This window comes from Eriocheir sinensis, chromosome 13 (assembly GCF_024679095.1).
Source record: "Eriocheir sinensis breed Jianghai 21 chromosome 13, ASM2467909v1, whole genome shotgun sequence".
Classification (NCBI taxonomy): domain Eukaryota; kingdom Metazoa; phylum Arthropoda; class Malacostraca; order Decapoda; family Varunidae; genus Eriocheir; species Eriocheir sinensis.
The window spans coordinates 16,940,432-16,963,000 of record NC_066521.1 but is presented as its reverse complement, the minus strand read 5'-3'; the positions used below and the strand labels follow the sequence as shown (position 1 = coordinate 16,963,000).

Below are 22,569 nucleotides of genomic sequence, written 5' to 3'. Positions count from 1 at the left end.
ACCCCATTTTCAAATTAAGTACGGACACAAAATATCATTCAAAAGAGTAAAGATCATGTAATGAAGTGTAAATTCCTACACTACTCACATTTAAACAATGGAATCTCATGCACCACTGGGAGGGATGAAAACAGCTTGTTTTAACATTTTTAAGATATCTTATAAAGACCAATACCAGTTTAAGTACAAAACATACTTGACAAAATTGTCAACAAAGTCAATCACTGTACATGAATATCATGTATGTGTTAATAACACTGCAGCAAACTACAGCAACAAACTATACACTTGCCTTGAAGACACTCAAAACCATTCTAAGTAATGAGTTAGTCATTTCATTTCACACCTCATTGGACCTCAGTCAGGGGCAGCTAGTTTTCAGTGTAGTCCAACAACTCTTCATTGAAATTGTACCCAAAGAGAAAGTAGTCCAGCTGGTAGCACTGGTAGAGGTCCCAAGCCTGCCGGCAGGTGATCTTACCCATATACTCCTTTATGAGTTTATCCGAGGAGACTCCAATAAGGTGCCGCCATTCTGTGGACTTGAGCTGCCAATGTAATGCAAATCAGTCAAGACCTCAGGTAAGTTCAGGTACATTTTCCAAACAGACTGAGAAACATGCATGCAAAATATGTCAAGCAACCTTTGTGCTACGTGCATTATGCCTTACTGGTAAAATAATTGATAATTTCATATTCTTATATATACAAAATACAGAGAGTCACATGTTCTGTTTGATGCATATTGATCACCCACTGCAAACCTGACAAAGATCAACAATGAGGAATCAAGCACAAACCTTTTTCAGCTCCGTCATGTCCGCGACTGTACTGAGAAACTTTTGGTCCTGCGCCATGGTCTCCAGCTTGACAATCAGGCTATAGTCTGAGGCACACACATTACACTGGGCCCAATAAGGAGTCCAGTACCACACCTAAGGGAAGGAATACAATAAAATTCCTCAGTGATAGGAAAGGGGTCTAATTTTGAAGCTATGACCTGTGTGAATGAAAAATATTGATGCACATGTTGTTTTCTTTAATCAAATCAGCCATCACAAGGATCCTTTCATTACATACTTTCAACAGCTGTTTCTTACATTTTTCAGCCAGTCCTCCCTTGTCTTCAGCTTCTTCGATGTGTCAATGACGTACTGGATGAACTCGGAGAAGGTAGGGAAGGGGGAGGTCTCTTCGCTCTCTTTGGGCCTGTAGTTGGCAATGATATGACGCTGCAGCTTTAGAAATTTGTATTCTTTGGGCCAGGGGTCTTTCTTCTGTATCTTGTCTTTGTACACCGCTATGAGTCTGGTGGAGAGAAAAAAACAATAGATAACATTAACCCGGTAGCAGCGGGGATCATGTTTCTTAATGGTCCCTCTAAGCGAGAAAAATGAGAAAAAATCATCACTCACACAAACCATTTCATTATATATATCAAAGCATTTGTGATCAGTTTATGCATCATCTATTTTAGGGGGTTATATCATGGCACAAATTTGGCCCGTCACTGCTACAGGGTAAAGCCACAAATTTGGCCCGTCGCTGCTACTGGGTTAATGGTTTTCAAGATGGCAGTAATGTCTTTTGGAACCACACACATCAAAATTTAGTCTGTATAGGATTGACAACTATACTCAGAGCTGTAGATAGGCCCACCTGGTAAAAGGATGGCTGACCACAATCATACGTAGACTGTTGTTGTAGACTCGGTCCCTCTCGTCAATGTCTTCAGGCGGAGGAAACAACTGGAAGACTGGACTCTGCCTGGCTCCATACTTCAGCTGAAAGATGAGGGAAAAATATGATTGCGTGGTTCCATACTTAAGCTGAAAGGAAAGAGGGAAAAATATGATTGCGTGGTTCCATACTTAAGCTGAAAGGAAAGAGGGAAAGGCTTGACTACTTGGCTCCATACTTAAACTGAAAGAGAAAAATATAATTGACTCTGCCTGGCTCCATACTTCAGCTGAAAGATGAGGGAAAGATCTGATTGCTCGGTTCCATACTTAAGCAGAAAGAAGAGGGAAAGGCTTGACTGCTTGGCTCTATAATTAAACTGAAAGAGAAAAATATAATTAACTCTGCTTGGCTCCATATCTAAGCTGAAGGGGAAGGAAAGTTAATGTGTGCTTCCTAGGCATTGTCAGAGAGAGAGAGAGAGAGAGAAAGAGGCAAGGGTGTGATCGTAAATGACAGGTAAGCGTCAAGGAGCGAATGAGTCGTTTTATTTTATTCTTCACTCGTTCGACACACAAACCAGTGATAGTTATAACGTTACCAAAGCGTGAATGCGTACTATTACTTGTATATATACTCACTAACTACTATTTCCTACATCTACTTAATCTTAAATGAACATATATAAGATCGTTCTAAACCATCACCGAGGAAATAATTGCCAAAAAGCTATTTCACACGCAACTCACCGCGTAGCTCGGGCACCAGACAACATTCGGGGTGTGCTTGGTGTCCCATATCAGCGGCGCGGGACCCGGTTTGGCCAAGTTCGACCTAATTTTGCACTCGGAGCTTAGAACGGTGGCGCGCTGGCGGAGGACTTTCAGACGAGCCTTCAGGAACCGCGTCTTCTGTAGAACAGTGAAGACAAGGGATGATAAGTATGCGCCATTACTCTTGTTCATTCCTTCCAATAGAGTAAGAAAGGAATATGCTTGCTGAATGAACCAGATGGACGAACATAAGACACCTCAGAGATTAGCAACACCTTTTAGCATTATTTTTAAGACCTGGAAACCAAAACGTATAAGAATAGGAAGTAAACTGTCCAAATACCTCCTTCGGTTGGCCGGTAACGTCCAAAGTATCCAGGAAAGACCCATTAGAAGGCTTTAACACGGGTAGATGAGGCACGGTACTCTTACTAATGACGGATTTCAGCTGCGAATCTTCAGGTGATTTTATTGGTGGAGGTGTGGGTGGTGGTGCTGGCGGTGGAGGTGGTGACTTTAACGACGTATTCTCAGCCTTCATCTTATACTCCTGGTTCTTTTTAGCCTGAAGTTGCTGTAATCTGAGGTAGTTCTCCAGTTCCTCATGTGTAAGGCTCACGTTTACGAGCTTCCCACCTTCGTAAATTTGCACTATTGCCTCGGTGCTCGGAGTCTGCGAGTATTGGTAGTACAGCACGGCGCCCACGAAGCTCAGTATGGCTACGAGACGGGTGTTGTAGGAGTTGACCATTTTAGTAGATTTGTCGTTAGTTTTGGTTCTTATAAGCGTCAACCAGAATCGTGCATAAGAACGAGTTAGTTTGTATCTCGTTATTCACTGGTCACTGTTACGTCTCCATCACTGATTTTTCGTAATTAATACTTTGGTGCTTATTGTATTGTCGGTAGTCAAGGTTCTCATGAGCGTCAATCAGTATAGTGTATATAGTTATGCTGTCATGTTTATCTGTTTGTTTCTGGTTATTCTCTTGCTCACTGTTCCACTTCTATACAACACTGAGTCTAAGACGCATAGGTATTTCTCACGATCGATACGTCCATGCTTAATATATGAACGATCACTCACAGCGTATACTTATAAAACGTCAATGTAGGAGTACGGGGTCGGGGTTCGTTTCTTTGGACTTCACTCACGCACTATTCAGCCATAACCAAAATTCACTGATAGCTAGATATTCCCTGCATAATAAACACAAATACATCCTTTCGAGTGATTGTTAAGATGTTCAGGAGGCGGCGAGGTCACAGGTAACGCGTCAGACAGCGGCGAGACGAGTGAGGGCAGGTAGAAATCTTCCCTCCCCACCGGCCCTTCCTCCTCCAGCACCCCCCCCCCCCCCCATTCAACCAGTCCGTCCCGTTACCTTAGCCGCGACATGACTTCCTCCTGGCCTGGATAAGCACTGGTCTCTCTCTCTCTCTCTCTCTCTCTCGCTGGGTGCATCGAGTCCTTTCGCGTTTATTATCACCACGAGAGATCAAACAGATATCATAACCAATGCATCAGAGAGAGAGAGAGAGAGAGAGAGAGAGAGAGAATCATATCCTACAGCATTTAGGTCGCCGGGGCCGCGAAGCATCACCGAGGACTGAGTGTTATGTCATATGGTCATGGTCGCTACGGGGTAACAGTGGACCATGATCATCACTGTCATCTTCAGCCGTTACTGTAATAGTCCAACGTTTCCCCCCCCCTTTTTTTTTTTTTTCTTTCTTTTACGATCCTCCTATGACGCCGGCCAGACTTTCTTGGTGGGGCCTGATGGTCGGCCCTAGCCAGTTATAGCACAGGCAAGTGTTTATAGTGGAGCCATATTGCTTGGCTCATGCTCTTCCCCGGAGTTCATCTTTGATCTTTTTTGAGAGAGAATCTAGAGTCCGGGTTGATAGGTGGTCTTTAGGACTGCATGTGGATAGTCTTAAGCCACTTGGCAGTGACTGAGAAATACCTGTCTATGGCTGATGTCACACCACCGTGATTCTAGCAACAAACAGCCACGCAGAACAGATGACACAGCGCCCAGTCGCCTACACGCTTCCTGTCACTTGCAAGTCACGTGCACACGCATCACGCAGTGCGGTCAATAAACTCTCTCTCTCTCTCTCTCTCTCTCTCTCTCTCTCTCTCTCTTATATATATAATATATATATATATATATATATATATATATATATATATATATATATATATATATATATATATATATATATATAAAACACATTTGCAAATGTTTGCATTATATATAGGCCACCTGAAGTTTCTGCATTGTCAGTATTAATTCCTAGGTATATTATATCATTTATTAGAGTGGACAAAGCTTTTAAAAAATGATGGCAGTGTTTGAGACTATAATGTTGATGGTAGTAGTAGTAGTAGTAGTAGTAGTAGTAGTAGTAGTAGTAGTAGTAGTAGTAGTAGTAGTAGTAGTAGTAGGAGTAGTAGTAGTAGTGTAGCCCTAAGGCTTATGTGGAGTCTGATAAAATTATGAAGGTACTAAATAATGTGAATATACAATATGTCCTCCTATGACTAAAAGTATTTATTTTCTAGTACCCTCTGGGCTCCCAGCTTGTTTTGTAGAGAACGGGGCCTTTATTGGTGATGAGTGAGGCTGGTAAAGCAACCTGCCTTGGGATATTTGACATTCAGTATGATTAATGATTCAGTGCAATAAAGGAACCAAGAGACATCTATGTAGGTTCTGTAGCATTATTAGAAAGGTAGTGAAAGCTCTACAAAACTTTTCCAACTTAATAGGCTTAATTCATTGCTCTTGAAATATAAAACTTTATTAGACACATAACCTTATTTATAAAACAACAATGGAACCTTTCCTTAGACACTATCCTACAGGTAACAATTTATTGAGGAACAAACTTGCAGCACCTTTTGGGACACGGTAATTCAAGTCTCATAAGGCATCCATAGCAGATACAACCTGATATGGAATCATTACTTGATTATGATATATTGAGGCAGTGTATATTTCCCAAAGAGGAAAGGCACTTGTGCAGGTTAACTTTAAAATCATTTTTACGTCAGATAATAAATATTTTCGCTCTGTCACCATAAAGGAAAAAAAGTATTCCAAATGACTGATAAATAGGCACATCACTCAGAGAAAGCCGTGTAGCCTTTGAACATGTCACTCCACACCGGTGTTATAAGTACAACACTCACACGCATTACACTAAACGTGAGCCACAAAGCCACAAACCTGATGCATGAGATTACATGATGTGCTTAAAAAATCATCAATTGTAACTGATTCTAATCTATCCTTAGCCTTACTTCTAAGGTGAGAAAAGATATGTTAAAATTCAACTGTTTTGTTCTAAGTGCAGAATGTGATGAATAGCTTGAATAGTTTATACATTTGAACACTCGTTAAGAAGTAAGCAGCTCAGTTGATGAGATGAGACTTCTTTTTCCTATATATAAAGCACTGCCCGAGGACTAGAATATCGATGAATATTTGTAGACAACCACAGACAAAGAACTGGAGGGGGGACGAGCGCAGCCAGAAGTACACCGTTTTGAAAGTGTCTCCCACCAGCCACATCAGCACCATCTGGCGGCTGACAACAGTGTTATATAGACACCTGGTCCCAAAAGGTGAGCACAGGAAGGGAAGGGTAAACATGCCACTAACACTAAGGTTTAGACACAGGGATGTATACTTGGGCCAAATGTTGTGCAAATGGGAAAATATAGAGCCAGATAGATTCTACAAGCAAGCTACAAGTGAGGAAAGTCAACAAGTTGTGAATAGTACATTCAAAGACCTGAACCCACAGGATGGAGTGGGAAGTGGGTGAATGCTTACTGAGCCAGCACTACATGGTTGTGTGGGGTAAGCTACTAAACATATTCTTCTTGATTCACTGATTATGGGAATGATATATGACTGGTAGCTTTAAATAAATTGATGATAAGCAGTATAAATATGCAAACATATCTGTCTATCTATGGCTCCCATACCCTCAGCACCAATGTTTAAGGGAATTTTTAAGAATATAGCTTCTTGTAATTGTCAAAGAAGCTTTAACTCACACCACAAAATAATTGAAAAAAAATAAATAACAAAGAAACATATATTACCAGGTCAATTGAATCACACAATGATGGTTATGAGGCACTCATGGTAGCAAAAGGGGATCAGCCACAGAATATCAGTGTATGCCTGCAGACAGTATTCAGCAACAAAGAACTCATCCTCACCTCATGCCATACGTAGACTTGGTGATGAAATTCTTGTAGAACTGTGGCACAGCGAGCAGCGCCTCCGTCAGCACCGAGATGAAGCCGGCCGTCTCCACGAACACGGCTGAGTCAATGAACACGTACATGAGGAGGCAGCCCATGGTGGAGAACGTCAGCATGAACTCCACGTAAGACTGCACGTCCGTCCACTCCCAGAAGTAGTCGTAATCAAAGTCTGCAAATACATTATTATGGGTTGACTTGCTTGCTATGCCATATCAAACATGACTTTAAAGTGACACTGCAATGAATTACCATAAATGTACATCACATTTATAGAGTTGAGTGCTCATGACATTTTGAAGGAACAACAATTTTTCAAGTATTCATGTCTGTGGACACTAAATCTTACTACTCACCAGTGAATACATGTTCTTTGTTGTGCACAAGCTGCCCTCTCCTTCGGATGGACACACAGAGTGCTATGAGCATCATCATTGCCACATTCATGATGACACTTTGGAAAAGCAGAGGAAGTTCGAACCAATGGCCAAACCTGTAGGATGACAAAGCCAGAAGTCAGACCCAATTGTAAAATGGACATCACTGTGTGTTGTTAGAGTTGAGTTAAATGAGTGTGGAGTGGAAATAACTGATTTGTATATCTTTAAAATGTCATCAGGGCAAACTTTGAGGAGTGTCAGGGCTATAGTCCTGAGCCCCCACAAAACAAAGTCCCTCGCCTCACATCATTGGTATACTTGGGTAATCTGAGGTCTCCAAAAGAAACAGAGACCCAGAGGCCCCTTAACTCTTATTTTGGATGCTTAAGTATCCACGGAAACTACAACATTAAGTGGATACAGACAAATCATTACTAAAAACAGTATTCCCAAGAAGTTTTAACTAGTACTTTGCATACATTGATATTCTTACAAATTCAAATGCCATAAGAAATTAGTGAAGCCACTGTTATTTTATAGTCAGCAACTTTAACCCAGTAGCAGCAGGGATCGTGTTTCTTAACCCGTACAGTGTCATCTTTTGTCATCGATAGGGGTCATGCCAGGTTGCACTTTTTTCATATTTTTTTTATTTGCCCCTTAAAATGTAAAAAAAATTACAAATTATTTGATATATATATTATTTATATGCAAGGAATGGAACCCTAGATTGTTCGTTGTTTTATTTTTCTCCATCTCAGAGCTAACGATGTCATACCAGGAAAGGGAAATTTATCTTTAATTTTTTTTAGAGCCTATATTCTTTCCATTATAAACACTTCTCACTACCCTAAAGCGTAAGTAATGTATAAGTACTACTTTACATCACAAAAACCTCAAAAAATAAACAGGAATTGTAACTACAAGAAAATGATTGGATGCACATCAGGCAACACCGCTCGCTTCAAGGCCGTCTGTACTACAACCGTAGTTCACAAAGTTCAACAAAACACTATGATGCTTTCCGACGATCAGTTTTCATTTCCGATTATTCTGAAGCTTACCTAGAAGAAAGTAACTTACCTTCTTGTATAATGATTTTTGTTGGAATGCGGACAAATGCACAGCAAGGCCCTTTAACATCCATTTAAAAATACGAAGACTTGTCAAATTATTCCTCTTTACTGTTAATGAACAATGTCACATACACAAACAAAAATAAAGGGCGTATAAGCCCTCAAAAGAGCTTGCGTATATATACATATTAAACACCTCCCTAAGAGGTACGTATATGTATGTACTAAACACCGTATGGGTTAATGGTCCCTCTAAGCGAGAAAAATGAGAAAAAATCATCACTCACACAAACCAAAATATATATCAAAGCATCTGTGATTAGTTTATGTATCATCCATTTTGGGGGGTTTATATCGTGGCACAAATTTGGCCTGTCGCTGCTACACGGTAAAGCCACAAATTTGGCCCATCGCTGCTACCGGATTAAAATATATTTCAATAATCTCATAAAGTATATATAAAACTAGTGACAAAAATAATAAAATACTTACCAAAACAATATTCTGAGAGTGTTGGCCACAAGGAGGACGAGACAGACATAAAGAGAAAACCCTTCGGTGTTCTCGGTGCGCCGGATCTCCAGGTACTGAGGGATGTAGGGAACCACGCCACCGAACATCATCGCCAGCGACGATATTCCCCCCACGCCCCATGTCAGCGTGTCCAGCAGGGTGCTCTCTTCTGACATGGTGAATCTGAAGGGAGGAGACAAAGAGAAAAATTAGTTTGATAATTTATGATATTGGAAAATAACCCCCCCAAAAATACAAAGAAAAAGTTGGATTATTTAGATATGATTCAAGGATATCAAAGTTATGCATAAATCAGTCTTTCACATCAGGCACACAAAGAGGTAAGGGGAAAGGACAAAGCTTCACACACTAGATACATTAAATTATACTAACACACCCATTTACTCATTTATCTCTCCTGCCTCTCAATTTGCTTTAACTTTACCATCAGTTACAAGGTCAAACAAAATGCACTATATATGATTATTTATAAGCACTTGGTCCAGTTTACCGAGTCCCTTCATAAGGCAAGAAAACACTATTATTCTTAAGTTGTACCTAAAACAATTAACCTTTTATTTTACCCTTAGTCATGAGGTCAAACAGGATGGACTATACATGAGATTAGCTAATCACAAACACTTACTCTTCAATAGGTTTACATTATACCTCAAATATCCTTGAAATAGTTAACCTTATTCTAATAAACTCAGATACACAAGTCACCAATCTCTTAACTTTTCTTTTTCACAAGGGAGGCAGCTGAAGGGCAAAAAACAAAATCATCAACACAAAAGCCCACTAAACGCTGCTCCAGCAAAAGAAAGAAGAACGAGAGGCCAAAAGAGGTCATAATCATGATCCTGAAGCAACAAAATTATTCACGCCTCAACCATAGACTTACGGAGTGGGTGAAGAAGGAGCGAACGTGTCTTTTGATAGCATGGGTGTTGCCTGCCTGAAGTGGCTACACCCAGGTCAAAGATAAGAGAACAGAGATAAAGAGATAGACTTAAGCCAGTGGTAACAGTGTGTATCCTCCCTTAGCCTGACAATAAAACATGAAATAAGTAATAAGCAGCCATGATAGAGGTCAATCATGCTTGTCATCCCAATTATATAAATGGAGAAAAGAAGAAAGGTCAGATAAGGAGACAGAGATAAAGGGATAGACTTAAGCCAGTGGTATAGTGTGTATCCTCTCTTAACCAGACAATATAAGATGAATTAAGAGATAAGAAATTATATAGGTCTTCCAAACTTGTCCTTCTTATGTAAATGTAAAAGAGAAAAAGGAAAGGAAAGAACAAAGGACAAAGGGCAAAAGCAGATTTTTTATTTTTTATTTACCTTGGCAAATATTAATTCCTGGACATTTTATTTAACTTTAAAGGCAAACACACACACGCACATACACCTCAACCAACAGGAAGATAATAGGAGAGAAAGAATGAAAGAGAAAGAAATAGGAAAAAGGAAAGAAATAGGAAAAAGGAAAGAAATAGGAAAAAGGAAAGAAATAGGAAACAAGAAAGAAATAAGAAATAGAAACAGAAGAATGAGAAAAGAAAGAGAGAAAGGAAGGAAAAAAGAAAAAAAATAATATGTAGATACGTATGCCAACAGGAAATGGGCCAACAGGTGCAGTACGGGAACAAAGATGATTTCAAACACACACATTCCATGCCACCTCTACGCCGTGCACACAGTCATACAGCAGAAATAGAAGATAAGTACGATTGCTTGCACTCACCTGGCTAAGTCGAGTCCTGGGAGCAACACATTCTCCCCGCCACCTGTCTTATCGGTTATCGGCTCTTCCTTGGTGGCCTATATCGTGTGCCTGGCCCTCCGTCCCCTTCCTTCCTTCCTTCTCTTGCTCCTGCCTTCCCCCTCTTCACCTCGCCATGTGCCTTGTTAGTGTGTGTAGCGCTAAATGCAGCTTCTCCTCTCCCCTGTTAGGTATTTGGCGTGTGTTTCCTCCTCTCCCTCGTGCCGCCCGTCCTGCTGCTGTCACACTCTGGTCAGCTGTGTGCCAGGCAGCCAGCGCCAGGGACCCGCCGTGTACAGCAGGGCTGCCAAGTGTTTCTCTTTTCAGCAGGCAAGGCAAAACTCATATATATATATATATATATATATATATATATATATATATATATATATTTTTTTTTTTTTTTTTTTTTTTTTTTTTTCTTTTTTTGGGGGGGGTATTTCGTTGGGAATATACTCCAATGGAGGAAGGCGCGGTGCATGCCGCGCAACCCCCCAGACGGCTGGTAGAGAAATACCCAATTCTTTCAAGGAGGAGGCCCAACAACGGGGCTGAGGGTGTCGGAAAGAGCCCACCTTTCCACCCCCGTGGTAACTGATAGGTCTCGAACCCACGCCTTAGCACCCCGCCGAAGCGCAAGGCAGAAACTCTACCAGGGTTCTTTTAGGTCAGTTTCTTTCACAGACCGGATGCGGCATCTGCTCTGTGTTAGATTCTGAACGGGGTCAGTTGAAGCCTCCTTAATTGGGGTGAGCCCGACGAGGACCAGTTTTCCTCCAGGAGGAGACTGGTGGGCTTTTTTTGGTATATTCAGGGTTGTAGGTGGGTGGCTAGGGTGGACTCTTTTGCAGAACAGGTATAATTCTGTTCTGTGTTTGAGGCTGCCACATTCAGGCAATTCCTTCCGAGATGTCTGAATTTTTTTTAGCTAGACTCGGGTCTCTCCTTCCGAGAGGCCTGAGTGGTCAGGCTGCCTTCTTCAGAGGAGCCTGTTGGGTGTGGGGTTTTTTTTTTTTTTTTTTTGGGGGGGGGTCCTTTTTTCTATGTGTGTATGTGAGTAAGATGTGATCTTAATTTTCTTATTTTTTTTAAGCCTGTTGTGTCCCCTAGCAGCAAGAAGCGGATGCCGTGGTGACCTGCCCGATGTGGAAGCTAGGCCTCTGGGCCCTCTTGGCAGGGGGCGCACCTCTCTGGCTGACTGGTTATGGGAGGGCTTCCCATCTGGCTGGGTGCAGGTTCGGTCCCCAGGAATGAACCCACGGCCAGCTAGATGAGGGGCTGAGCCTTTGACCAGCTGCCCGGGGAGGCGCCCCCTCGCAGGGCAGGGTCTGGGTGCTCTCCGCCTTGGGGAGGTCACTAAAGCAAGAAGAGGTAAATATATAGGAGCTGATTTTGTAGAGCATTGTGATCGAGAACACCATGTATCTGTAACAGGAATTTCCATAATAAACGTTATATGTACCGCGATGCTGTCTGTCCTTTCTCCCTCCCTGCCAGGTGTTATAGTAGGATATCAATGTATTATTATTATTTAATATCACCACGAATTAGGCATACAATTGTCAATGGAAAAACCCACGACAGATAGATCACGCCACCTTATAGGAATGTCGTCCGTCAGTGTTTACCACCTTGGTGTTTACCGTCTCAGTTTTGTATACTTCGCACTCCGATGGTGCGTGGAGGTCACCTTGACATACGTGACCAATTGTAACAATTATTTTCCAACCTGTAACTCGCCACTCCTTCACGAGAGTCCGACTGACACACAACGACAGTCGCTCTCGCTCCGTCGCTTCTTGTACATAAAGGCTACGAATATAATTCGCCTTAAGGAAGCTGAAGTCTTAATCAACACCCTTTAAACGCCCCCCGACAACCCCATGACCACTGTATTTATGCGGGCTTTTTTTTTAGCACTCTTTTTGTTGCCCTTGAGTGTAGTGCGACTTGCCTGATGGGCCAGCCTCCCATAATCCACTTAGCCAGGGGGGTACCTCTTTGGCTAACTGGTTAAGGAGTGGCTCTCCTGTCTCGCTGGTAGCGGGTTCGATCCCCGGCGCCGGTAAAACCTTTCCTTGTCGGGATCATTTTCTTGTGTGTTTCGTTACACGCGGTGGTCGTGTTGGAGTAGAGAAAAGGGAAAATTCTGGCATTTCATGAGTTCTCCTTTGTTGTACTGGGATGCTTTCTGCATATCTCCCTCCCTGCCAGGCCATCATTTCTCTCTCTCTCTCTGTGTCTCTGTCTCTCTATGTCTCTGTCTCCAATGTGGATATGCAGTGTGAAGTCTCCTAAGAACTGGAAATGATTGCTGTGGAAAATTACAGTATACATCTCGTCCCTCTATGTTTGCCGCTGCACTACCCAGGGATTGGCACATCCACTCAAGTCTCCAAGGAACCTTCGCGGCCGAGCTTCAAGCACAGAATATCATGGTCTACCCCTGGATGACCCGGTCATTCATATGGGGGAGAGGATTCATACATGCGATAAGGTCAGTTACTGCTGTGTATGATATCTTAATCACTATACGCTATTTGTCTCCCCAAGTGTATATATGACAAAAAAAAATCTTGCCAAAATAGTGACTCAATCTGGTCACAACTACTACTATGACCTTTACTATTACTATTATTACTACCACAACCACTGTTTGTCAATCACACCACCAAACCACGACCAGGTTCCTTTTTCTTCTTCTCCTGTCCTCCTTCACTACTTTTAACCACAATCAACCACACCACCACAGGCTCCAAGAACATCGTGTACGAGGTCGTGAACGGTGGAATGTTGGGTAGCAAGAAAGGGGTCAACCTGCCTGGCGTTCCCATTGACCTGCCCGCTGTGTCTGAAAAAGATCGCAGTGACCTCCCCGGGGTCAAAATGGGGGTGGGTATGGTGTTCACGTCCTTCATTAGGGATGCCGCAGGGGTCAGGGAGATCAAGAACATGCTGGGTGAGTCTGCTGAGGGTTTCTTTACGCTTGGTTCTGTCCGATTTGTTCTATGATTTTGTTTTGTATGTTTCGGTAATGCTGTCTCTCTCTCTCTCCCTATGACCTGACATCTGCCCCCTTCCCCCAGGTGAGGAGGGGAAGAACATCAAGATAATCAGCAAGATCGAGAACCACCAGGGCTGCAATGACATTGACTCCATAATAGAGGAAGGGGACGGCATCATGTTTGCTTGTGGTGACCTGGGTATTGAGGTTCCCGTTGAGAAGGTCTTCATCGCACAGAGACAGATGCTGGCAAAGTGCAACAAGGTGAAAGGAGGTTATGGTTATACCTGTTGCTCTCCCTGTCACTCTCCCTGCCAAATCTCTCTCCCTGTCGCTTTCCCTGCCAAATATCTCTCACTGCCTCTCTCCCTGTTGAATCTAGCTCCTCTCCCTGCCTCTCTCCCTGTTGAAAATCTCTCTCTCTCTCTCTCTCTCTCTCTCTCTCTCTCTCTCTCTGTCTCACCGAAGTGCATTCTCATTGGTTTTATTTCGCCCTCTTCACGGGCAGCTGGCGACGAGATGGGATGTATGGGAGCGTCAGCCTAAGACAGGCATCGTACCATACCAAAAATAAGCGACGGGCCAAATTTGTGCCATGATTTAAACCCCAAAAAATAGATGATACATAAACTGATCACAAATGGTTTGATATGTATTATGAAATGGTTTGTGAGAGGGGTGATTTTTTCTCATTTTTCTCGCTTAGAAGGACCATTAAGAAACATGATCCCCGCTGCTACTGGGTTAAGTATCTAACAAAGTTTACAAAAAAAGATCCCTCATGTACAGAACATATGAAAGTAATGATCTGTCAGGCCTTATTCATTTTGATACAATGAGGTATGTAATTAAATAGATTCAAGTTTTTCTGATTACATCCCCGTGGTGTAGTTACAAATCCACGGGCCTGGGTTCGAATCCCAGCCCGGGCAGTCAGCATGCAGCTCACCCAGCTCTTCATCCTCCTTTTCTGACTGGAGTATCTTAGATAGATGGGGAAACCTGGGGAAGGTAAACTGTGATAGACCCGATGTCACCTGCCAGGGCCAATGTGACAGAAATGAGCACCAAGGCCATGCACAGCTATAGCACATTAGATGTCTTACCTCATAGTTGTATACACATCCATTTCAATTTTCTATTGCACTACTTCCACATCATTTGATATATTGACCAGGTAAGATCATAACACTTTCAGTACACTAAAAGGATATGTAAAAAGTTCAGTATCTAACATATTTAATGTTAGAACTCCTATGTACACGCAACTTTACACCATGTAAAATAATGATGATGGTCCAATTCATTAACAGAACCTTAGTTTAAAGTCTTTTTCAGTGTCAGAAAATAATGTCATACAAATATATTAACACACAACAAAATCTCCTCAAGATATGGCAACTCTTATTATACATTATATATCGCAACATGTTCCTAGTCATAATAAGGAGTATGTCTCATAACAAATACAGTTTATCCTACCTTTCACAATAGACAACAGCTGTAGTCTTCACATACATTAAAGCAATGAGTGCAAAGTTTTCAAAACAGTGCTTTGCAACCGACAGCTAACATGGAGGTGGTGAGTGAGGGAGCTGCAGGGGACAGCCAACAGGACCTCCAGATGGGGCTCGCGTCAAAAGCAAAGAAAGGTAACGTTCAACACTCTAACGCAACTTGATCCTCCATGGTACATATTGTCCTCGCATCCATCAAGCAGTGGAGAGGCTTGGCTCCTAGACTCCACTACATTTCTAATCCATTGTCCTCCATTAAGTTTATGGTCATATTCAAGTCACTAGTCTGTATCACTCATCTCATTGATGTTAGAATCTCGGATACATAGCTTTCAGATTATTATTATTACACAATTATAAATATTCAAACTGCACCATATTACAGATGCTGAAGCAATTTTATTTCAGCTAGACTTTGAAATGCTAATAACTTTCCAGATAAAATTCTCAACAACATGCAAACCGTCTTCTTGAGTCACTTCATCACCATAACCCTCAGGAAAATAGATACAGGCAGAGGTAGGACTCACACTCAATCACCCTAAATTCTCAGTTTAAAAAATAACTTACGCCTTCAACTCAACCTGCGAGTTTGTGTAAAAGATGAAATGCGTTAATCTAAGTTGGTGGACTTACAACTATGAGGGGCTGTACAGTGAACGATATACAATAACATTATATTACATCTTTGGGTGACTTCTGTGCAGCTTAACATTAAACTGCTCTTTTATAAGTTTTTCAGAGTCCCTACTTTGGTTTAGAAAAGTGAGGTTATTTATATATATGCATCTGTGTGTGTTTACATGTATGTGTACTTGTATGAAAAAAACGTGTATTGGTAGAATATGGATAATTTCTAAAAACAAGTAAAGGAATTTGTGTAGCTAACAGATATAATCTTTTCCCCTGAGCCAACGTTAGCCATACTGTAACATCCCATTCCCTGATGAGAATATCCCCGTGGATACACTGTCTCATCACCCATCCAACTCTGTGCTCGCCACACTGCAAGATCCTGTGTATCAACATCTTGGAGTATTTGATTATAGATTAGTGAAGCTCACAATACCAAAAAGGCTGTTGGCATTGTCAGGACCATAATTACTTCTTCACTGCATAAGGCTTCAGTACATTATTAATTTACTGAAAGGATGTTTTAAATGTTTTGTATTAGATGTGCTTCCACGCACTACTATATCTGATGAGTAAGCGAATGTTGCCATTTTTATTGCTGCCGGAAAAGTGAAGAACAGACTGTTCAGAGGGACATGACTTTTTTGGCTGTGGGGTCTGTGGCGCCCTCACTGGCTTTACCGTCATTGCTTGAGGATTGTGGCTGTTCCCTAGGGTGTTTGATGGAAGCCTCCAGAATCTACTATGATATGTTCATGGCTTGAGGCAATGCCATGTTGATATATTGCAAAAGCAAAGGCTTCATACGACCCAGCCTCAAGAGCCACATTTCCCCATGATTCCCAGTCATCGCCCTCTTTATCACATTGCTGTTTTGAGAGACAGAATTGATGTCAGTCCTAGTGACATAAATCTACAAATAAAATTATAAAGGATGATTCCAGACAAATGGACAGCTCTAAGCTCTAGCCGTGGCCCAACTCCCGGCCCCTTGGCCTGGGGCACCCCAAGGGCCAGCCCGGGTCAGCAATACCCATGCCGGGGTTGAGGGCAGCCTCGCTTTGCGTAAAACAGGCTTACAGGAAGGCAGCCACCCCGAGGCACTGGCGGGCCGGGGTGAATCCCTCTTTGTGCTACGGTAATGGTGCCGGCGTGGAAAAGAAGCGTTGACAATGTTTCACATGTTGCAAAGCAATGTTCTTCAGTGTTTTGTAGGGCTTAGTATTGTAAATCATCAAAACAGTATTTCTCTCTATATAAAGAGGATGAATTAAGGAAGATTTTAATAAAAGCTCAAAATCTCTGGATGATGATGTAATGGTGGTAATGTAAAATGTAAAAGCTTGATGAACAACAATACTCTTGCTCTACAATGGACGTCTGCGACCACGAATGCACGTGTAAGTTCAAACCAAATAAAAATAAAAAATCTCTAGAGGACGACCAAATGCTCAGGACTCACACACCCGACACTTGTGCCGCCGCTCAGCATTAGCACCGCCACACCAGCACCCGACACACCTCTAGGGGCAGCCGCTCTGGCCAGTCCTGAGGCCAATGCTGCGGCAGGAACAGGTCTGCGGCACACGTGAACACCACACGCCCTTGAAAACCTCAACTAACAGTAATTACCTACGGCAAGTAGCAAAACATTTTCTTAGTTCTACACTCCCTCTGGAAGTGGACATCCGAGACAAAAGTAAAAAAATGTAAGAGTACACAGGGAGTGGGATCATATATTCCTATCATTTTGGAGGTATTGCAAAACAATAGAGATCACAGTCAAAATTTTGAGACTTCACATAGTATAATTCTCTCAATATAAACACCACCCAGCACTCACACGTACCACTCTTTAACATCCTTACTCTGCTTCTTGACGGGCCGCCGGTCACCGGGCTTGATGGCGCCATTGCCTTGCCCGTTGATCATGGGGGTCGGCACTGTGGGGATGCCCTCGTAGTTCTTGCTTTCGTCCACCTTATAGGCACCGTCCTGCCGCCCCTTGAATTTGAGTACGAGGAGAACGATGAGGATGACCACAATGAGGGTGCCGGCCACTATGCTGATGATGAGGGCCACGCTGCCAGAGGTGTCGCTATGGATGGCCTCATGTGGCCCACCTTCCTTTCGCACCTTGTTGTTCCCCTTCTCGAAGGGAACCTCTGGGTAGCCAGCGAATGGGTAATCGTAGTCTATCGGAGGCTGTGGGTGGGAGTGTGGTGGCGGCGGAGTGGTGGTGCTGGTGGTGGTGGAGGTGGGGTGATGTCTGGGGTGCGGGGTGTGGGTGGCAGTGGTGGTGGTGGAGGTGGAGGGGGATGTAGGGTCTGGCCGGGATGGGGTGGTGAGGCCTGATCCAGGGCCTCGTCCGCCGTTGGCATGACCAAGTCCTGTGCTGCCGGGGCTGTCCTCCTCTGAGTGGATAATGTCTGGAGCAAGCATGGGGTGGTGAGATGGGGGGAACTCAAGATCCGTGTCGTCTACTGAAAGGACAGCGACGTTTCCCCATTACCAACGGGGTCTAATGAGGCTGCTCATTGTTCTTAGTGTACTTGCTTCAGCACTAAATAAAAATTCTAAGGCTTTCTAGTTTAAAATAAAATCAAATTGCTACTTTCAAAATTCGGTAATGCATTGCTTTTCCAGCCCATGTTAGACTTCTAATTTAATTCTCAATTTTATGAGTATTTATTCCAATCTATCTATTGGGGCACACTGGGGGGTGCATTGCCTCGCCCACTTTAGGACACTGTTCCTGGGAGCACTTTCAACTAAGTCTCCATGCAGGCCCCTCTCCCACACCAAGAACTTCCAAGTAGGATTTGCTCTAGCCATGAGCTTTATGGGCGTCGCCCCCTTGGCCTCCTCTACACAGAATTGTTTCATACAGATACAACCTGGTGAGCAGGATCCACTTCTAGGTGGTATGCCAAATACCCATATAGCTGGAGTTGGCATTCCTGTACTTTGCAGGTAACAGGCCTTAATTCAGTCTCATTGAGTAATTGTTGATTTGACACAGTCATACCACCAAATGCATCCTGAGTGGGGACTTGTCTAATATAAAGTTGAGTTTGTTGTAGATCATCATCTCTGAGCTCATTTAATAAGTGAGACCACTGATGATCTTCCTAGAGGCTCAGGATGTTCCAGGTGCCCCCATAAAGAACCCTCTGAGGGTTTACCCCAAGCTTGGTTCCAAGGGCAGGTGCCACTTTTATACCCCCTTAACTGATCCCTAAACAAAGCAAGGCTAAGGGATCCCATAGTGCCATGCACTGATTATAGGCAGCTGAATCCCCGGATGCAAATGCATCAAGGAATTCCAAAAAGTGTTGGGGCATCCCCAGCAAAACTGGGTTGGGCCTTGACCCCAGCCTCTACCATTTGCTTCGTTTTAGGCTCTAGGTAATATTTTATGGGGAGGAATTCCAAGTTCTTCTCTAACCAATCCACATAAAGGATGGGCTGACTGCTAGCCGCGGGCAAGGACGAGGATAGAATCCTCCATCCATCCAGTGTTTTAACTCATAAAATTATGCAACATTTCTTTGGGAATTGAGTTAGAAGTCTACACTAATCAGCTAGATAACTACAGCTCCAGAAATGCTGGATCAAACCACTATTGATGTCTATTGCTAAAAATGTAAAATACAAAAGCAATGGCTTTTCATATGCTTATTCAGTTGAGCACACTGCTGTCAAGGCTAAAAACTGAGATCTAAGCAATCCATTCAAGGCAATATGCTGCAGCTGACCAGCCAGGAATCAAGGGACCAGTTTGACAGTTTGACACAACACTATCATGAGACAGACAGACAGACATATAATACATTTATCTATAAACATATTCCAGCAAGCTTTACCAAAAGGCCAAATCCACTTACCATTATCAAGGTCAGTTATTCCTCCATTTTCTGTGTTGAATTCACCAGAGCCGGAGCCAATGTAGCAGTCCTCATCATCACAGGGGCGCATGCCGCCATTAGTGTCACGGTCGGGGATTTGGGGGAGTGGGGGAGGCTTGGTGGCCGGGGGCTGGGTGGGCGGGATGTAGACAGGGGTGATGAGGTCGTCGCCTGTTTGGAGACAATCCCGGGTTGGTTACTTAGAACTTCGCAACAACTCGTATAGTTAGAGAACTGCTTCAGCTATTGGGGAAACAAGAATATACAGCAGTAATATGTAGTTCAAATTCTGAGGTTTAATGTAGTACTTTATTTTTTCTTTGTAAAAAATGAAAAAAGGTGTAGTGCATTTCTGAGAGATGAAGACTCATGTAAATGCAATTTAATCAGTTTGTTAACCTATGTCTTAAAAATAAAAATAAAATCACATATATTGCCCTTTCAACCTTCTGTATTTTTTGTACATAGTCTAAAGATTTATTCCCATATTCTGCAGGTGAAGATAACACTGAAAATTGGCAGTGACCTCGGCCTGCTCTCTGTAGCCATGCCCTCACCTGAGCCAGTGTCAAAGACGGGGATACACTCATCCTCATCATCCATGTCACATCCAGACCCGGCACCGCTGAACACCAAGTCGTCCCCCTCACCAGGTGATGGGCCAGGGAGTGGTGGTGTCTGCTTGGAGAGGAAAATAAGGCCACATGATGAGACTGAACACTATCTATCATTATCTCTCATTCATGACTCACTGGAGCAGCACTTGGTGGGCTTTTGCTTTTCTGCCCTCTAGCCAAATACAAACACATACATATGTCATAAATTTCAAAGTAATAAGGAAGAGAGGAAAGGAAACTCATGCCAATATCTCACCCTCTGCCATGGGTTGAGGTCGTTGCCGTGAGCATTGAGGTCCCTGGGCAGGTTCATCAGGAGGTGGACTTCACCCTCGATCTCAACTCTGGGGTCGCGCTCGGCTGCCATGTCAAAAGGCCGCTCCCCGTTCAGTACCAATCCTGACATGACCCCCTGGACAACGACAACAGATGATTAGCAAAAGAAAAAAAGAACGAGTAATAAGATTTTGACAGGATGATGTTGAATTCTCTTATCACCTAATTGTATTTTCTTGTGAAGCAAAATAAAAATAAATTTTTTTGTACTGTAGAACTAAGAAATCAAGCCTGTTTTTTTCTTTCTAGATGTAGTAGCAAAAAAAAAAAAAAAGAAAAAAAAATTGATATTCTTGACTGTGCCGCTTGATGTCCTCACCTGGAAGGGCCTATCGATGGCAGTGGCTCGCCTTGACCTGCGCCCACCAATCTGAAGCTTTGACTGAGCGTTGAAAACCGACAGCTGGTGACCTGGAAAAGGGGGGGAACTCCAGGTCACATTCAGGCCATAGTAAATATCAACACTGGGCCGAAAGAGGAAATATGGTATTTTGTTCCCTGTCACAATGAGCTCGTCACTACTAAATGAAGGTTGTTGAATACTAGATCATCTACTCCTCTGAAGGCTTCTAGAAAAATTGATTTCTAAAGTATGACAGTAAAGATGAGGGTTGGCCTAAGGAAAATGAACTTAGAGAATTTCTAAACGTTACTGTAAAATTCTTGTAAATTGCACTAAGAGGAATAATACTGAAATTTCCTAATTGACTATCCCTGAGTAAAGTAATCCATAGAATAACATTTATTAATGATAATATTGATAGAGTTTTACACTAGTAAAGGTAAACTTGCTTCCAAATGTTTAATATACAATCAAAATTACTTTTTTCATGGCATATGGCTGGCAAAACAAGTCTTGTGATGATGTGCCAATCACTTTCACTTACAACAAAGCAGTTACCTTTACTACAGACAGTGGCCAAGACCAGAGCACCATTGGCTCAACCTCTACATTCTAAATAGGTGCTGACGTGAGTGACAAATATCTGAACTAGGTGACTGTGCATATTTGAGGCATGGGGCAACAGTGGTACACTTTTCTCCAGTTAAAAACATGAACAAACTGTGAGGGAAAAAAGACCAAGAATAATTAACGCTTGCTGGAAAGACTGAGTCAGTGTGAGTAATACCACTGTGGCCACCATGTCTTGGCCATGTCTTGTCTTTGCACTAATCAGTAAATATGTTGCAGAGATGGTGAGTCATGGTACTGTGCGCCGAAGAGATTAGATCCATGCAGTGCAGGGCGGTGCTGAGGTGTACCTACAATGTGATTCAGAATGCTACAAGTAATCCTTTGTGAGAGTAATACTTTTCCTCCTTTCTTTGAATTAAAATAACAATACTAACAATGACTGACTGATACTTTACTATGACACAGAGGATTAATGTGACTACTGAGACATTCTGAGCTCTACATTTTAATTAAAACTTCTGTTTCAGTTGCCCATAACTGAGCAAATGTGCACGAGTAAGAGTAAAGATGGAGACAGAGACATAGGACGGGGGGAGAAAATAATTGTGCAGAGTATCCATAGATTAGATCTGTGCCTGGAGCCTGACACATGCATCTTTGTGGAGGGAGGAGCCACACCACCACCCCTGAGAGGAGGGAGGACCTGGGAGGAACAGATCACATTACGGAGTTGTGTCTGAGCTCTGCTTCCTGCCAAGCCTCTCACACCAAACTGGTCAAAGTGAGCAAAATTGTATCTGGAAATATGTTGACTTACATATACGTAGAGGCAAAAGCAAGAAGTAATTTAGGTTCATCCAGAGAATATATAGTGCTAATCATAAAAGTGATTGTCTATAGGTAAAGTTTAGCTGTGAACTCTACTAAAAGACCTTTATCCATGAATGTAATGAGAACTCTTAAGGATAAAAAATATCATTTATAGAAATAAGTAGTTATTGTTCAATTATTCCACTGAAATGTTAAATAAATCTCAGTAGAACAATCTCAAATCAAGAGAAATTTTCTGTAAAGAGGAGATCAAAGAAAACTGCATTGTGACAGTCTTGAAAAAATGTTCTGAAAATCTACATTTTCTATGACCTCTTTCTTTACAA

At 42.5% G+C, this 22,569-nt stretch overlaps 4 protein-coding genes across 10 annotated transcripts in view; 1 reads left to right on the top strand and 3 right to left on the bottom strand.

Moving 5' to 3' along the window:
- Positions 1–10: 10 nt before the first annotated feature.
- Positions 11–3,770, bottom strand: LOC126998105 (uncharacterized). The gene is made up of 6 exons (XM_050859500.1): positions 2,797–3,770; positions 2,430–2,591; positions 1,660–1,784; positions 1,101–1,308; positions 801–935; positions 11–548 (listed from the first exon to the last, which is right to left on the bottom strand). The coding sequence occupies exons 1-6, from the start codon at positions 3,202–3,204 to the stop codon at positions 372–374; spliced, it is 1,215 nt and encodes a 404-aa protein (XP_050715457.1). The 5' UTR covers positions 3,205–3,770; the 3' UTR covers positions 11–371.
- Positions 3,771–5,248: 1,478 nt separating this feature from the next.
- Positions 5,249–10,758, bottom strand: LOC126998106 (solute carrier family 66 member 2-like). Of its 2 annotated transcripts, none has more exons than XM_050859502.1 (5): positions 10,464–10,758; positions 8,690–8,893; positions 7,098–7,234; positions 6,697–6,913; positions 5,249–6,053 (listed from the first exon to the last, which is right to left on the bottom strand). In XM_050859502.1, exons 2-5 carry the CDS (start codon positions 8,884–8,886, stop codon positions 5,879–5,881), a joined length of 726 nt encoding a protein of 241 aa, XP_050715459.1. In that variant the 5' UTR covers positions 8,887–8,893; positions 10,464–10,758; the 3' UTR covers positions 5,249–5,878. The 2 variants fall into 2 exon arrangements, with proteins under 2 accessions (XP_050715459.1, XP_050715458.1); XM_050859501.1 differs by lacking the exon at positions 10,464–10,758 and adding an exon at positions 9,615–9,770.
- A 173-nt stretch (positions 10,759–10,931) lies between these two features.
- LOC126998102 (pyruvate kinase-like) lies at positions 10,932–15,395 on the top strand. Its single transcript, XM_050859497.1, has 4 exons — positions 10,932–12,978; positions 13,234–13,440; positions 13,568–13,749; positions 15,054–15,395. The coding sequence occupies exons 2-4, from the start codon at positions 13,272–13,274 to the stop codon at positions 15,069–15,071; spliced, it is 369 nt and encodes a 122-aa protein (XP_050715454.1). The 5' UTR covers positions 10,932–12,978; positions 13,234–13,271; the 3' UTR covers positions 15,072–15,395.
- The window catches only part of LOC126998100 (neurexin-1-like), a 193,991-nt gene continuing 186,129 nt past the window's right edge, over positions 14,708–22,569 (bottom strand). For 4 of the 6 annotated variants that reach the window (XM_050859495.1, XM_050859490.1, XM_050859492.1 and 1 more), the window contains 5 exons: positions 20,816–20,907; positions 20,417–20,572; positions 20,101–20,221; positions 19,523–19,714; positions 14,708–18,118 (listed from right to left, as the gene is read on the bottom strand). In XM_050859495.1, coding sequence (XP_050715452.1) covers positions 17,475–18,118; positions 19,523–19,714; positions 20,101–20,221; positions 20,417–20,572; positions 20,816–20,907 — 1,205 coding nt within the window. In that variant the 3' untranslated portion in view covers positions 14,708–17,474. The remainder of the gene's footprint in view (positions 18,119–19,522; positions 19,715–20,100; positions 20,222–20,416; positions 20,573–20,815; positions 20,908–22,569) is intronic. The other 2 variants (XM_050859491.1, XM_050859493.1) reach the window with 2 other exon arrangements.

Coding starts and splice junctions, on each gene's coding strand:
- LOC126998105 (XM_050859500.1), bottom strand. CDS start 3,204: ATGGTCAACTCCTACAACACCCGTCTCGTAGCCATACTGAGCTTCGTG. Junction 2,592..2,796: donor TTACCGGCCAACCGAAGGAG/GTATTTGGACAG, acceptor ACTGTTCTACAG/AAGACGCGGTTCCTGAAGGC. Junction 1,309..1,659: donor GTCAGCCATCCTTTTACCAG/GTGGGCCTATCT, acceptor TCTCTCCACCAG/ACTCATAGCGGTGTACAAAG.
- LOC126998106 (XM_050859501.1), bottom strand. CDS start 9,655: ATGCTATCAAAAGACACGTTCGCTCCTTCTTCACCCACTCC. Junction 7,235..8,689: donor ACTCTCAGAATATTGTTTTG/GTAAGTATTTTA, acceptor GTCATCCTACAG/GTTTGGCCATTGGTTCGAAC. Junction 6,914..7,097: donor CAAAGAACATGTATTCACTG/GTGAGTAGTAAG, acceptor ATGTATTTGCAG/ACTTTGATTACGACTACTTC.
- LOC126998102 (XM_050859497.1), top strand. CDS start 13,272: ATGTTGGGTAGCAAGAAAGGGGTCAACCTGCCTGGCGTTCCCATTGAC. Junction 13,441..13,567: donor GGAGATCAAGAACATGCTGG/GTGAGTCTGCTG, acceptor CCCTTCCCCCAG/GTGAGGAGGGGAAGAACATC.